This window comes from Neoarius graeffei, chromosome 3, assembly GCF_027579695.1.
Source record: "Neoarius graeffei isolate fNeoGra1 chromosome 3, fNeoGra1.pri, whole genome shotgun sequence".
In the NCBI taxonomy this organism is placed as follows: Eukaryota; Metazoa; Chordata; class Actinopteri; order Siluriformes; family Ariidae; genus Neoarius; species Neoarius graeffei.
Window position 1 is genome coordinate 49,435,475 of NC_083571.1, and position 15,477 is coordinate 49,450,951.

The window sequence follows — 15,477 nt, forward strand, 5'->3', positions numbered from 1 at the left end:
TAGGACTGCAGTTGTCATGAACAGTTTTGCACTCAAGTTTCCATCAATGAAGAGTTACAACATCAACAAAACTGACTTCTTGTTAAAACTGTTAATACTATAGTCATGCTGTCTGTTGTTGCCCAAATGAGGATGGGTTCCCTTTTGAGTCTGGTTCCTCTCGAGGTTTCTTCCTCATGTCGTCTGAGGGAGTTTTTCCTTGCCACCATCACCACAGACTTGCTCATTAGGGATAAAATTAGCTCATGTTTTAAAATATATAAAAAAAAATGAGACCACAATAAATAATTTCAAAACTTTTCCCACCTTTAATGTGACTTATAACCTGTACAATTCAATTGAAAAACAAACAAATCTGTTAGGGAGCCCTGTGATAACCTGGCAACTTGTCCAGGGTGTACCCTACCTCTCGCCCGTAGTCAGCTGGGATAGGCTCCAGCTTGCCTGCAACCCTGTAGAACAGGATAAAGCGGCTAGAGATAATGAGAATGAGACCTCTGTATTTATACTAAATTATTTGCCTCAGGCTCAGTCAGTATCAGTGAATCATAACCGAGACCCGATATTCACTTCGCCTTCAGTGAATAATTGTTAATTATAAATGTGATGCTCAGAGTGGAATTATGACAAGAAATGAAGGATATATCGGAATTGGTTGGAAAAAGTACAGTTGTATATTATCGCAGCAATGATCTCCTTTGAGACAATCAAATATGACAGACTGAAAGACAACTGAGTAAATAGGTCAGCTGATAATTCAGTGGTTTTATATTCATGTGTTGGTTATTTTTCCATGAGGAAGTTGGAACTGTGGTTGTACAGTAAATCTAGTTGCACAACCTACGGTAGCTTGACCCAGAAATGAAAAATGAAACTAACCTAGTCCCAGTGTAGGAGTTCATACACACACACACACACACACACACACACACACAGGAAAACATTTGAACAAAGGGGCGTGTAGTTTCGATGAAATGAAACACAGACAGCCTTCTAAGACAGATGAGTTTCATCAGAATAAAGAAAGAGTTTGTCAGAGATGAGCAAAGGATCAGAACTTCTTCAAGGTAAATCTGACTTTCTTTTTTTTTTTTAATTGCTCAATATGGCATTCGCCAATGACTTTAAAAGCTGCTTGTCTAAATGTTTGACGATTAATATAAAAATTTAATTCAGGGACAGCACAGAAATCTATCTATCTGGCCATCCATCCAGGGACCTAAGTGCACTAATTAAGGATGTGCACCAAGTATACAACTAGAAATACTTTACAGTAAAACCTGCTGTAAATATAAATATAAATGTATGGTAATAAAATATCAACAACAGTAATAACTCATAAGTTATTTCTAGTCATACAGTGGGTATAAAAAGTGTACACACCCTGTTAAAATTATATAAAATCATTTTATTGATATAAAATAAAATATATATTTTTATATCTAAATGATATAATGATATCGCTCCTGTGGAGGACGGCCCCATGAGGACAGTTGAAAGTCACACTTGGAGGACGCTCTGGACTCTTACCGGTACAGTAATGCTTTTATGGCTGAGGACTACAGTTGACTTGCTAACTTTAGGACTGCAGTTGTCATGAACAGTTTTGCACTCAAGTTTCCATCAATGAAGAGTTACAACATCAACAAAACTGACTTCTTGTTAAAACTGTTAATACTATAGTCATGCTGTCTGTTGTTGCCCAAATGAGGATGGGTTCCCTTTTGAGTCTGGTTCCTCTCGAGGTTTCTTCCTCATGTCGTCTGAGGGAGTTTTTCCTTGCCACCATCACCACAGACTTGCTCATTAGGGATAAAATTAGCTCATGTTTTAAAATATATAAAAAAAATGAGACCACGAAAAATAATTTCAAAACTTTTCCCACCTTTAATGTGACTTATAACCTGTACAATTCAATTGAAAAACAAACAAATCTGTTAGGGAGCCCTGCGATAACCTGGCAACTTGTCCAGGGTGTACCCTACCTCTCGCCCGTAGTCAGCTGGGATAGGCTCCAGCTTGCCTGCGACCCTGTAGGACAGGATAAGAGGCTACAGATAATGGATGGATGGATCTGTTAGGGGAAAAAACATAAAAAAACAAACAAACAAGAAAAAAGTACAATAAGCTGGTTGCATAAGTGTGCACACCCTTAAACTAATACTTTGTTGAAGCACCTTTTGATTTAATTACAGCAATCAGTCTTTTTGGGTTGGAGTCTATCAGCCTGCCACATCTAGACTTGGCAATATTTGCCCACTCTTCCTTGCAAAAGTGCTCCAAATCTGTCAGCTTGCGAGGGCATCTCTTGTGCACAGCCCTCTTCAGGTCATCCCACAGATTTTCAACTGGATTTATGTCTGGGCTCTGACTGGGCCATTCCACAACTTTAATTTTCTTCTGGTGAAGCCATTCTTTTGTTGATTTCGATGTATGCTTGGGGTCAAATTCCTTTTCATCTTCAGCTTTCTAGCAGACACCTGAAGGTTTTGGGCCAAAACTGACTGGTATTTAGAACTGTTCATAATTCCCTCCACCTTGACTAAAGCCCCTGTTCCAGCTGAAGAAAAACAACCCCAAAACATGATGCTGCCACCATCATGCTTCACCATGGGTATGGTGTTCTTTTGGTGATGTGCAGTGTTGTTTTTGCACCAAACATACCTTTTGGAATTGTGGCCAAAAAGTTCAACCTCGGTTTCATCAGACCATAACACGTTTTCCCACATGCTTTTGGGAGAGTTGATGTATTTTTTTTTTTGCAAAATTTAGCTGGGCCTGGATGTTTTTCTTTGTATGAAAAGGCTTCTGTCTTGTGACCCTACCCCATAGTTCAGATATATGGAGAATATGGGATATTGTCACATGTAGTACATCCAGTACTTGCTAGAAATTCCTGCAGCTCCTTCCGTGTTGCTGTCGGCCTCTCGGCAGCCTCCCTGACCAGTTTTTGTCTTGTCTTTTCATCAATTTTAGAGGTACGTCCAGTTTTCGGAAATGTCATTGCTGTCCCATATTTTCTCCACTTCTTGATGACTCTCTTCACTGTGCTCCATGGTATATCTAATGCTGTGGAATTTTTTTGTACCCTTCTCCTGACTGATACCTTTCAACAATGAGATCCCTTTGATACTTTGTAAGCTCTCTGTGAACCATGACTTTTGCTGGAGGATGCAACTGAGTAAATGCCAGAAAAATCCGACTAGGACAACTGAACTTTATTTGGGGTTAATCGGAGTCATTTTAATTGATAGCAGGTGTGTACCCAAAAAGACTGAATGCTGTAATTAAATCGAAAGGTGCTTTAACAAAGTATTACTTTAAGGGTGTGCATACTTGTGCAACCATTGTTGCATACAGTAAGTGTGCCCACCCTTATTGTACATTTTTTATTTTTTATGTTTTTTTCTCCTAAGAAATTTGTTTGTTTTTCAATTGGATTGTACAGGTTATAGGTCACATTAAAGGTGGGAAAAGTTTTTAAATTATTTATCATGGTCTCATTTTTTTTTACGTCAGAAAAACCTATCATTTTAATGGGGTGTGTACACTTTTTATATCCACTGTAGCTAAATTTTCCTAACCCCCCCCCCCCCAAATAACTCCCTGAATTCAAAATGTAAACTACAGTTTACATTATTATAGTAGCTAACTAGCTACTTCAGTTTGCACTATGTTGCCTCAAAAAACAAATCTCTCTTTACATTTCATGCTCTAATCAGTGCATAATCGTAGAAACTAAAAAGTAGAGTTTTAAGACCACATTGGTTCCCATTTGAGTTTGCTTTCTCTCAAGGTTGTCTCAAAAATTGTTCTTTGTCACATTCAGATTCAAACAACTTTATTGATCCCAAGAAGGACAATTCATTTGCAGTGTACCCAGTCCATACACACAACTTCAAAACTCACAGCCAAGGCGGTTATGTCAGAAGCAACATAATGGGTCAGTACAAAGGAACAACAAGAAGTCATAAATAAAACAGGAAACAAAATAAAGCATAAAGCAAATGTTCACCTAGTGATTGAATTCTACATTCAGATTTCTATTTAAAAATGTCTTGTAACAGGGAAGCACAATGATTGGCTGGGTAACTTTACTTCCTCACAGCTCCAGGTTATTCTGTGTATGGAGCTTTGCATACGATGCCCATATTTGAATGGATTTCATATGGACTTTAGTTGTGTTTAGCTACTTTATCAGTGTTCCTTGTTATTTCCATCACTTACTTTGCTGACATATGGCAACACCAAGAGTAGGATCAGTTACCAACCTGATTACCACCACCGTTAACACTGTTAACACAACATTAATAGAAAATCAGTACCAATGTAAACTTGGCCTAACAAAATCCATGCACAGTCCAAAAATAAACCCAAAAAACAAACATGCCAAATTTGTACAATATGTGGGATAGCCATTGCACTACATTTACAGTAATAGGGTCATATAACTAAACGAATATGTTTTAAACAGACTACTCTTTCAAAACGTGGTAGGGACAAAATCAGGCACTGCAAATAAATAAATATATAAATAAAAATAACAGTTAATTCTGCCTATACTAGGCCATATAAAACTTCTTGTACATTAAGTGATTTTCCTCAAATGGGATGCCAAATATAACTAAATAATCTGTCTGTACCAATTATCAACAGATAACATGGATTTTCTACATCAAACAGTAACCATGGATCTCCTCACACCCCGCACACCTTCTATCACTTCTCTACGGGATATTCCTGTGTCCATCTTTCAACACCTTAGATGTTCCATTTGCTTTGATATCCTGCAAAAGCCTGTCACTACCTCCTGTGGTCACACCTTCTGCAAGAAATGCCTGGATCGCCACATAACCTTCAATGACATAGTCTGCCCATTATGCAAGCAACATCTAAAGTTAAAACCAAATGTAAACATTGCGTTTGAAGATATTCTGGATGCTTTCCATCAAGCCCAGAAGCCAAGTAAAGATGAGTTCACTGGACAGCCTGGGGACATCCCTTGTGACATCTGTCCTGATAGTCGCAAGTATAAAGCAGTCAAGTCTTGTCTGATGTGCTTGTTGTCATACTGCAATAAACATCTTAAAAGGCATGACAATAAGTTACGTTCCAAAGGGCATAAGCTGGTGAAGCCTCTGAATGAGCTGGATCAGTGGGCCTGCATGTCCCACGGCAGGCCTCTGGAGCTCTATTCAATCAGCGAGGAGAAGTTAATCTGTAGTCTCTGTGTGCAAGAAGGGATACATGTGGTGTCTGTGGAGGAAGAAAAAGGGAGAAGGCAGGTAAAAATAAAAATCCATGCTCTGATTCTTCTTGCAAGAATATGATTATGTCTCTATAATTGTTTTTCAAAAATGCTAAAATAAAAGTTTTAATCAAGCTAATTTAAATATGATTCATAATTTAAAGCAATAAGCCATGCAAAGGTTTTCAGGTCAGGGTGTTCTTAAGCATGACAGTAAATGCAGTGCCTAAAACTCCTGTATAAAATTACAGCAAATGATGATAATTGTAGAATCTATAGTTCACTGAATAATTTCCTTTAGTAATAATAATACTCTATTTGGAAAACAGCATTCTTCTGCCACACAATGTAGCCTGTTAACAGTAAGCTTTCAGTGCAACAAACAACGATGAGGGTATTCTAAAGAAATATCAATGATTTAGGTATGTTTAGATGTTGTCATCAGGAATTGTCTATACTGAAGACTAATAAACAGTTATGTGATATAATTTGGGTTTCTGGTAAAATGGTAGTATCAGGTCATGAAGTGTTTGGATTTGAAACTGAGCATGCATTTGTATTTCTTTTTAATGACCTTGAAATTAAGTATATGCATGAATAAAGGTGTGTGCAGGGGTGGGTTTTTTTTAAATTACAAAATAAAAGTCTCACAGTATGTTTGGTCCATGACAATTAAATGCAGTCTATATACAGTATCCTGAAGCAACTTACTTACCATTCACCCAGTAGGATGATGGTTTAGGCCCTACAACAAATATAACCTGTAGGAAGTTTAAGGTTTAGTGGACTGTAAATTATCAGAAAGAAACGGCAAAACCCTTGCTGCTTTTGGACCTATATGTATTCGTAGTGTAGGATGTCGAGGACTCCTGTAGGAATTTTAAGATGAGTAGGTACTCTGACTTCCCAGTTCCAAGTTCCCACTTCCGACTTCCCACCTCCGACTTCCGAGTTCTCAGTTCCGAACTCCCACTTCTAAGTTCCGGCTTCCCAGTTCCCATCCCCTATTTCTCATTTGCATCCAGTTGCCAATCCATCCCCCAATTTTTCAAATCCATTGACCCCCATTTCCCAATTCAATCCACCCCATTCCCAATTTCCCATTTTCATCCATCACCCAATTTTTGATTTCCTTCGATTCTTCTAATCCATCCTCCAATTTCCCATTTACAGCCACCCTGTTCCCATTCCCCACTTCCCAGTACACATTTCCCAGTTCCCGAATCGAACCAATGACCTTTTGTCCCAAATATGCTTCTCTAATCACTAGGCCTTGGCTTCATCTTAAAAGAATAGACTGTGAACAACAACTGGGAAGAAAAAGCCAGAGACAGATACAAGTGGAGAAAGATTGTGAAACAATCGGTATGTTGTGAAAGTAAGGTTAATAATATAAAAACTTAGATTACACATTTTTTCAGTTTTACTCAAATTAGGGTGGTGCAAAAATGAGTACACCCCACAACAAAAACTACTACATCTAGTACTTTGTATGGCCTCCACGATTTTTAATGACAGCACCAAGTCTTCAAGGCATGGAAAGAACAAGTTGGCAACATTTTCACTAAAAGAGGTCATTGTTGAAGAGTATAAAAAGATTGATGTTGCAAAATGTCGCCAACTTGTTCATTCCATGCCTAGAAGACTTGGTGCTGTCATTAAAAATCATGGAGGCCATACAAAGTACTAGTTTTTGTTGTGGGGCGTACTCCTTTTTGCACCACCCTAATTTGAGTAAAACTGAAAAAAAATGTGTAATCTAAGTTTATATTATTAACCTTACTTTCATGTTATAAGTTAAACAGATGTTATATTAAACTTTGTCTTGTCAACATTTTGGAAATTGTTTGTGTTCATTGAGATATTGTTTAAAATGTTCCTTTTCAAAGGGGGTGTACTCGTTTTACTGATAGCAATATTGTGATCATATCTCTTATCCTCCGTGTATTATGCCACTGTAATCCATATTATGTCAAGACCCGCTTAACTGAGTAAAGATAAACGACATCCATCATTACTTTAAGATGTGAAGTGTCTTTTAATTTATAAAATAAATAAAAAACATTGAATTAGAAGGTGTATCCAAACTTTTGACTATCTATCTATCTATCTATCTATCTATCTATCTATCTATCTATCTATCTATCTATCTATCTATCTATCTATAATATTGATTAACGAGGTCACTTGGACTTACAGCACTGTTACCTAATTCTAATTACATGCTTAAAAAAGTAACCCTGTTACTCATTTAAGAGAAAACTGAAATGAAGTAGTAGTAGTAGCTACTTTGGTTTGAGATGTGTTTTTTTTTTAATTATTTATTTAATGGGTTTATTTTAGAAGCAATGTTGGAAAATGCTGAAAACAATATTGTTTAATTTTTTAAATTTAATTTATGGCACCCCTATTGTGGAATCACCCTGTTGATGTGTACAGATATATTTTCTCACAGGTGACTCTAGGCACTGTTATAAGTGAGAAGAAACATCAAATGCAGCAGGGAGAGGAGAAAGTGAAGGAGTTGGACAACGCTGCAAAAAGCTGCCTGGTGAGTGTCCATAATTGTCCTACAACTCAGCAAAACAGCTCAAGTTGTTCCACAAATACACTCTGAAATCAGTTACCTACCGAATTACAATGGTGTGTTCATGTACAAATTTATCTGATAGCAGCAAATCACCATTTGGCAGTAATCTAAACAGTTTTATTTGCACTTACACTATCTTGTGAATGGTGAAGTCCAACTCTTTATCAATAACAATACATTTTATTATTATTTTTAGATTATGTGGATTATGTAAAATATTAGGATCAGTGCCCTAATATAAACCTATCATTTGAAATATCACCTGATAGTACTGTCAGAGACCCGTTGTTATAGGAAATTAATCAGCAGCTTCTGACAAATCAGATTACAACAGTGTTGTGGTATAACAGAGATTATTATATCCACATTCACTGGATATGAGCAATCGTATGCTCTTATTGGCTACTCTACTACTGGGCTATCAGCTCATATACCATGAGTAGAGAAAAGCAAAATGGTTGTTGAATGTGTTGCTGAACCAACCGAGGGCAAAATAAAAACTCTACTCGAAATTTGATGGTAAAATTGTATCTTTTTTATTTTTCAAGAATTATTATTATAGCATTTTTCACAAATTGCTACTGTCATTTCGCTGGTTTGTTTCCATTCTAAGCAGAAATGATTTTGTCAGATGTTTTGTATAAAGTTTTTATTTATCAAATTTGCAAAAAATAAAAATAAAAAAGCTCTGTTTCTCATGTGGATAGAATAAAACAGTTATTCTACTCAATCTTGTCATACATGGCTTATAGCCAACTCGGCACTACACAGCTCGTCGGCTATCAGCTCATGTACAACTCAGTTTTGTGGAATAACAGTTAAATATATCCCTCATCAAAAAATCCCCATGCAGGGATTGGCCAAGGATGGCTCACGTGACATAAAATAGTTCAACCATTAATTAAGCAATGTATCTCATGACATCAAAAATAAAATTAAAAAGGATATGGTGTGAGTCAGTCATGGTATATCGTGGATATACCATGAACCGATGTCACAATTTCAAGCTATACGGCTGACTTGAGTTACAGTTGTGGCTCCACGAGCATTTCTGTGTGTGTTGAGCTACGTCTACTGATCAAGCCTGGCGAGGCAGGCGATAGCATGGTACATTGCACATGCGCATGTCAAAGGTTGCTCCACCGTAAACAACAAACACGGCTGCCTCCAGTCAGTTTATGCCAAGATTCAATCTCAAAGATGATGAGGATTTGGAGGATTTTTTGGAATTTTTTGATGAGGGATATAAATAGTACTGTGTCCCTCAGAAAATAGTACTCTGCCAGTCATCTCAGAGAATCCATAATTTCAACTGGAGCCTCTCAGTGCATGGTATATTAGATTAATGATCAACAGAGAATGAACCTTGAAAAAGAGTTTATATGCATATTTAAGAAACGATACTGATCTGATGCCCTCCACTGGTCAAATCTTTACAGGCTCTGATTGAGCAGGAGACAAAGGAAATTCAAAAGGTTTTCAATGCCATAAAGAAAGCAGTTCAGAAGGCAGAGGACAAGGCACTAAAACCTTTAGAAGACCGGAAGAAACAAGTGGAGCAGCAGGCGGAGGAGCTGAAAAGGGACTTGCAGAAAACGATGACCACATTGAATAACACCATCTCAGAGCTACAAACACTGATAGATGAAGAAGACCCTGTTTTCTTCCTACAGGTCAGCAACCAATCACTTGTGGTGTTTCCATCATCACAGTATAAATCGCCCCCCCCCCCCCCCCGCCCACTGGATGCAGACAATGTAATTTAGCCCATGATTATGTTTAGTAGGTTCAACGTTTTGTAGAATAACAAAATTTATTATTTATTATTCACTGTGGGATAATAAAGGTCTTCTTATGCCCTTATAATGTATACAGTAGAGCCCTAAAGACTGATTCAACCATTAAGAAATACCACAAACTGTGGTATTACCACAAACTGATAAACAGTGACAAATCATTACTTAGTTTGAGAAATCCTTATGTCAAATGTCCATAATGACAGATTAATATTTTGATGTTTATTTACCCACTTATAACAGCCCTCTATTCATTTTGCATTACCATGTCGTTCAGTAAATAATAGCAAACTTCACACAAATGTCAACTATTCCATGGAAGAACAAAGTTGTGAGCAGAGAAAAACAAAACTACTTTTAAAATGCTCACATATTTTTCATTCATATGTACAGTGTCTTGCAAAAGTATTCATCCCCCTTGGTGTTTGTCCTGTTTTGTCGCATTACAAGCTGGAATTAAAATGGATTTTTTGAAGGGTTAGCACCATTTGATTTACACAACATGGCCACCATTTTAAAGGTGAAAATTGTTGTTTTATTGTGACACAAACAGCAATTAAGATGAACCCCCCTCCAGAAATCTGGAGTGTGCCTAGCTATTCCCCCCCCCCCCCCCCCCCCCCAAAAAAAAAAAAAAGTCAATACTGTGTAGAGCTACCTTTTGCTGCAATTACAGTTGCAAGTCTAGGTATGTCTCTATTAGCTTAGCACATCTAGCCACTGGGATTTTTGCCCATTCCTCAAGGCAAAACTGCTCCAACTCCAAGTTAGATGGGTTGCGTTGGTGTACAGCAATCTTCAAATTATGCCACAGATTCTCAATTGGATTGAGGTCTGGACTTTGATTAGGACATTCCATGACATTTAAATGTTTCCCTTTAAACCACTCCAGTGTAGCTTTAGCAATATGTTTAGAGTTATTGTCCTGCTGGAATGTGAACCTTCGTCCCAGTCTCAAACCACTGGCTGACTCAAACAGGTTTTCCTCCAGAATTGCCCTGTGTTTAGTGCCATCCATCTTTCCTTCAGTCGACCACCTTTCTTGTCCCTGCAAATGAAAAATATCCCCACAGTTTGATGCTGCCACCACCATGCTTCACTGTAGGAATGGTGTTCTCAGGTTGTTGGGTTTGTGCCACACATGGCATTTCCCATGAGGGCCAAAAAGATAAATTTTAGTATCATTTGACCAAAGAATCTTCTTCCATGTGTTTGGGGAGTCTGCCACATGCTGTTGGGCAAACTCCAAACGTGTTTTCTTAAGCAATGGCTTTTTTCTGGCCACTCTTCCATAAAGCCCCACTCTGTGGAGTGTACGGCTTAAAGTAGTCCTATGGACAGGTACTCCCATCTCCGCTGTGAATCTTTGCAGCTCCTTCAGTGTTATCTTTGATGTCTTTATTGCATCTCTGATTAATGCCCTCCTTGCTTGGTCTGTGAATTCTGGTGGGCGGCCTTCTCTTGTCAGGTTTGTAGTGATGACATATTCTTTCTATTTTGCTATAGTGGATTTAATGGATATCCGTAGGATATTCAAAGTTTGGGATATTTTTCATAACCCAACCCTGATCTATACTTCTCCACAACTTTGTCTCTGACCTGTTTGGAGGCTCCTTGGTTTTCATGTTGTTTGCTTCGTAGTGTTGCAGAGTCAGGGTCCTTCCAGGACAGGTTGATTTATACAGACATCATGTGACAGATCATGTGACACTTTGATTGCACACAGGTGGATCTTAATCAACTAATTTTTTTTTTTTAGAATGCCTTTGTTGTCACTTCAGAAATGTGCAACAAAATTTAGTTCATCATTATGTGACTTATGAAGTGAATTGGTTGGACCAGCTTTTATTTAGGGGTTTCAAACGAAAGGGGGTGAATACCTATGCACACTCCAAATTTCTGTTTTTTTTCTATCTTAATTATTGTTTGTCACAATAAAACAACAATGTGCACCTTTAAAGCTGTAGTCATGTTGTGTAAATCAAATGGTGCTAACCCTCCAAAAATCCATTTTAATTCCAGCTTGTAATGCAAGAAAACAGGAACTTTCATGAAACAAGTTAGTTCCTGTTATAAACTTTTACATCACAACTGTTTTGTTATAAACTGTTATCCACTTAACAGCATTTCTTTTTCCTCTCTTTTGAAGTTAATCTGTGAAAAAAAATGCAGCTTGTCATGTTACAGAAAAACTGAAAAGCAAAAAGTCCTCTATCTTGAAGACACACAGCAGGAAACTTACTCTTTTTTAAATCTTTTTTTTTCAAGAGTTATCCCTCTGTCACTATGGCAGATAATTACAATGACTGGACTTCTGTCTTCTTGGATACTGAGTTGAGCTTTGGCACAGTAAGGAGCATGGAGGTGACCATGATGGCCAATATTAAGGATGAGTTTGAGAAACTCTCCAGAATTGGTGAGGGAAATGGTTTTTACCTGTTTCCAGTCAACTGTGTAATGCAGGGTTTTGTTTTGTTTTTGTCATCAGTGTGAGTACCATTTATTAATATAGTTTCTCACTTGCCTTATAGAAACTGCAAGGATTAAGAAATTTGGAGGTAAGTACAAGATGTTATTATAATGCCTAGTAGTGGTATACTGAGATGTATAATTAGATACAATCTAATAAGCATTACAAGTATATGTACAATAAGTACTGCATTTTAATAACTGTTTAAATAAAATGAGTCACTCATGGCACATTCAGACATTTGGACTCTGCTTTAAGGTTACTGGTGCTTGAAATCTATCTCTTAGCCTAGCAAGTGATTTCATCTTTTAATCTGTCATTGTTATAATTTCTGTTAATCACCATAAGGCTTGAAGATGATTGGTTGGATGATGATTGATTAGACATCAGTAGCTGATAACTGACAGTTGTAGATATATGATAATTGGGGATCACTGCTGTGTCACGACTGCACCATGCTGCAATACCAGTACCATCCACTAGAGAGTGCACAATGTCTCATCTCATCTCATCTCATCTCATCTCATCTCATCTCATCTCATTATCTCTAGCCGCTTTATCCTTCTACAGGGTCGCAGGCAAGCTGGAGCCTATCCCAGCTGACTACGGGCGAAAGGCGGGGTACACCCTGGACAAGTCGCCAGGTCATCACAGGGCTGACACATAGACACAGACAACCATTCACACCTACGGTCAATTTAGAGTCACCAGTTAACCTAACCTGCATGTCTTTGGACTGTGGGGGAAACCGGAGCACCCGGAGGAAACCCACGCGGACACGGGGAGAACATACAAACTCCACACAGAAAGGCCCTCGCTGGCCACGGGGCTCGAACCTGGACCTTCTTGCTGTGAGGCGACAGCGCTAACCACTACACCACCGTGCCGCCCCTGCACAATGTCTCAGGGGGAAAAATTAAAAACAAGTTAGGAACATTTTGTCAACAGTTGCAAATTAATTTAACAATTGTAATCTGGCATGCTTTGTTTTACAGCTGTCATTAAACATGTCTTTAACTTGCTGAGAGCTACAAGACAAGATACGAGATACAATAGCTAGTGATAACTGTTTTCAAGAAAATTAAAAAACAACATTATAATACTAATTCAGTATAAATAACATAGCAATTGATAGCTATGATCTTGAACAAGTAAGTTTGGTGATTCATTTGATTCATGATTTATATTTCTGATCTTTCAGTGGATGTGACTCTGGATCCAGAAACTGCTAATGCACAACTCCTAGTTTCTGAAGACATGAGAGAGGTGTGCTGTAGCTCTGTAGAGAAAAAGGATGCACCTGATTGCCCTGAAAGGTTCGATTTATTCGGCAGCATTTTAGGGAAGAACTGGCTGACCGAAGGCAGGGCTTTCTGGGTAGTGGAGGTTGGGAACAAACGAGGCTGGGATATTGGGGTGGCAAGAGAGGAAGCCGACAGGAAGGGTCCACTCTCCCTCAAACCAAGCCAAGGATACTGGGTCATTGTTCATTATAATGGAGACAATTATGCAGCTCTGGAAGACCCTCCCACCCTGCTGTCTCTTTCAAATGAACCCCGTAAGATAGGAGTGTTTGTTGATTACAGTGAGAAGTTGGTCTCCTTCTATGACATGGAAGCAGAAACTCACATTTACTCATTTATTGACTGTGCATTTGGGGAAGTGATTAGGCCCTATTTTAGCCCTCACCTTAACCAGGATAAACCGTTGGTCATCTGCCCTGTCAATCCCAGTGAATAGCATCTCTATTTAATGGGAAAGGTAATCTTTGAGCAACTGTAAATCCAAAGCTATGCCACACAATGAATTTCATAGCCCCTTATGCAAGAACAGTGAATGGCATATTCACGATCATACACTGTTTTAAGACATTTATGAAACAAAACATTTCATTATGAGGGCTTTTAACTTTAATTCTGTATATTATTATGATTTTACTGGCAATTTAAATATATGCAATCCATTTGATACTGCATCACTAGGACTGGTTACTTGCAGATAAAGGGGTCACAAGCTCTTGTATGGTTATTAAAGTCACTTTATAATCCTAAGGCAACTAAAATGGCTGCTACTGTAGTGCAGTAGTGAAATGTCAATGATTTATACCACATAATGAAAGAATTCATTGACTTATCCATGTTAAGCTAGAATTTTTAGGTCGGTCACTAAACTAGTAAATTAGATTTTGCATATTTATGGTGAATTTGCTAATAAGTTACAGTGGATCTTTTGATGATTGATTATTTGTTCAATGATCATTAAAAATACACTAAAAATACATGTATATGTATAAATCTACAAACAATAAAAACATTCAAAACTATCCAGGGTGCAAGTTGCTCCTTAAAAAGGTACACTCACTGGCCACTTTAACAGGAACTTGTTCTTGATTCTAAGATTCCTGTTCTTGGCTGCAGGAGTGGAACCCAATGGGGTCTTCTGATGTTGCATACTGAGATGCTTTTCTGCTCACCACAGTTGTAAAGAGTAATTATATGAGTTACTATATCCTTCCTGGCAGCTCAAATCAATCTGGTCACTTTTCCATTCTGATGTTTGAAGTGAACATTAACTGAAGCTTTTGATTTGTTTCTGCATGATTTTATGCATTGTGCTGCTGTTAAAGGATTGGCTGATTAGAGAACTGCATGTGTGTGATGAATAAAGTTGTGCTTTCTTTTTTTCTCTCTTTTCTTCTCTGACCTCTTTTATCAACAAGGTGTTTCCACCCACAGAACTGTCGCTCACTCAATGTTTTTGTTTTTCGCACCATTCTGTGTAAACTCTAGAGACTGTTGTGTGTGAAAACCCCAGGAGATCAGCAGTTTCTGAAATACTCAAACCAGTCCATCTGGCACCAGCACCCACACCACAGTGAAAGTCACACTATGAGATCACAAGTTTTCTCATTCTGATGTTTGAAGTGAACATTAACTGAAGCTCTTGATTTGTATCTGCATGATTTTATGCATTGTGCTGCTGTCAAGGGATCGGCTGATTAGAGAACTGCATAAAACAGCAGATGGATAGGTGTTCCTAATAAAGTGGCTGGTGAGTGTATTTTACCTTGAGATTTCATTCCAAAACTATTAGTGATATGAAAATGCATTAAAACATCCCATATATATTTTTCTGTTCAACCATATAAACACACATTTCAAATCTTTGAGCTGACGATCAGTCCTTGGTTTTGCTGAAAAGCTCATTTCATGTCTCTTAGTCATGTCAGTAGTATTTAATGCTAATGTTATATGATGATAACTGCTATGCAGTATAAATATTTATACACTGTAAAACCAATAAGACAACCAGCACAGTTAACATTTGCTCTGCCTGTTTTGTACACTTACTTTTTATTACTCTCACTGAGCAC

At 37.9% G+C, this 15,477-nt stretch overlaps 1 protein-coding gene across 3 annotated transcripts; it reads left to right on the forward strand.

Annotated features, from left to right (window-relative positions):
• Positions 1 to 985: 985 nt before the first annotated feature.
• LOC132882810 (E3 ubiquitin-protein ligase TRIM39-like) lies at positions 986 to 14,317 on the forward strand. 3 transcript variants are annotated; one of them, XM_060915928.1, is made up of 8 exons: positions 1,024 to 1,067; positions 3,830 to 3,943; positions 4,657 to 5,285; positions 7,704 to 7,799; positions 9,278 to 9,511; positions 11,903 to 12,050; positions 12,166 to 12,192; positions 13,306 to 14,317. In XM_060915928.1, the coding sequence occupies exons 1-8, from the start codon at positions 1,040 to 1,042 to the stop codon at positions 13,842 to 13,844; spliced, it is 1,815 nt and encodes a 604-aa protein (XP_060771911.1). In that variant the 5' UTR covers positions 1,024 to 1,039; the 3' UTR covers positions 13,845 to 14,317. The 3 variants fall into 3 exon arrangements, with proteins under 3 accessions (XP_060771912.1, XP_060771911.1, XP_060771913.1); XM_060915929.1 differs by lacking the exon at positions 3,830 to 3,943 and having other exon boundaries at positions 986 to 1,067; XM_060915930.1 differs by lacking the exon at positions 3,830 to 3,943 and having other exon boundaries at positions 1,049 to 1,067; positions 4,684 to 5,285.
• The last annotated feature ends 1,160 nt before the right edge of the window (positions 14,318 to 15,477 follow it).

Bases quoted from the DNA above. Each gene is read 5' to 3' on its own strand.
- LOC132882810 (XM_060915928.1), top strand. From the start codon at position 1,040: ATGAGCAAAGGATCAGAACTTCTTCAAG. The intron at 5,286-7,703 runs GTAAAAATAAAA...ATTTTCTCACAG, and splicing joins AAGAAAAAGGGAGAAGGCAG to GTGACTCTAGGCACTGTTAT. The intron at 7,800-9,277 runs GTGAGTGTCCAT...AAATCTTTACAG, and splicing joins ACGCTGCAAAAAGCTGCCTG to GCTCTGATTGAGCAGGAGAC.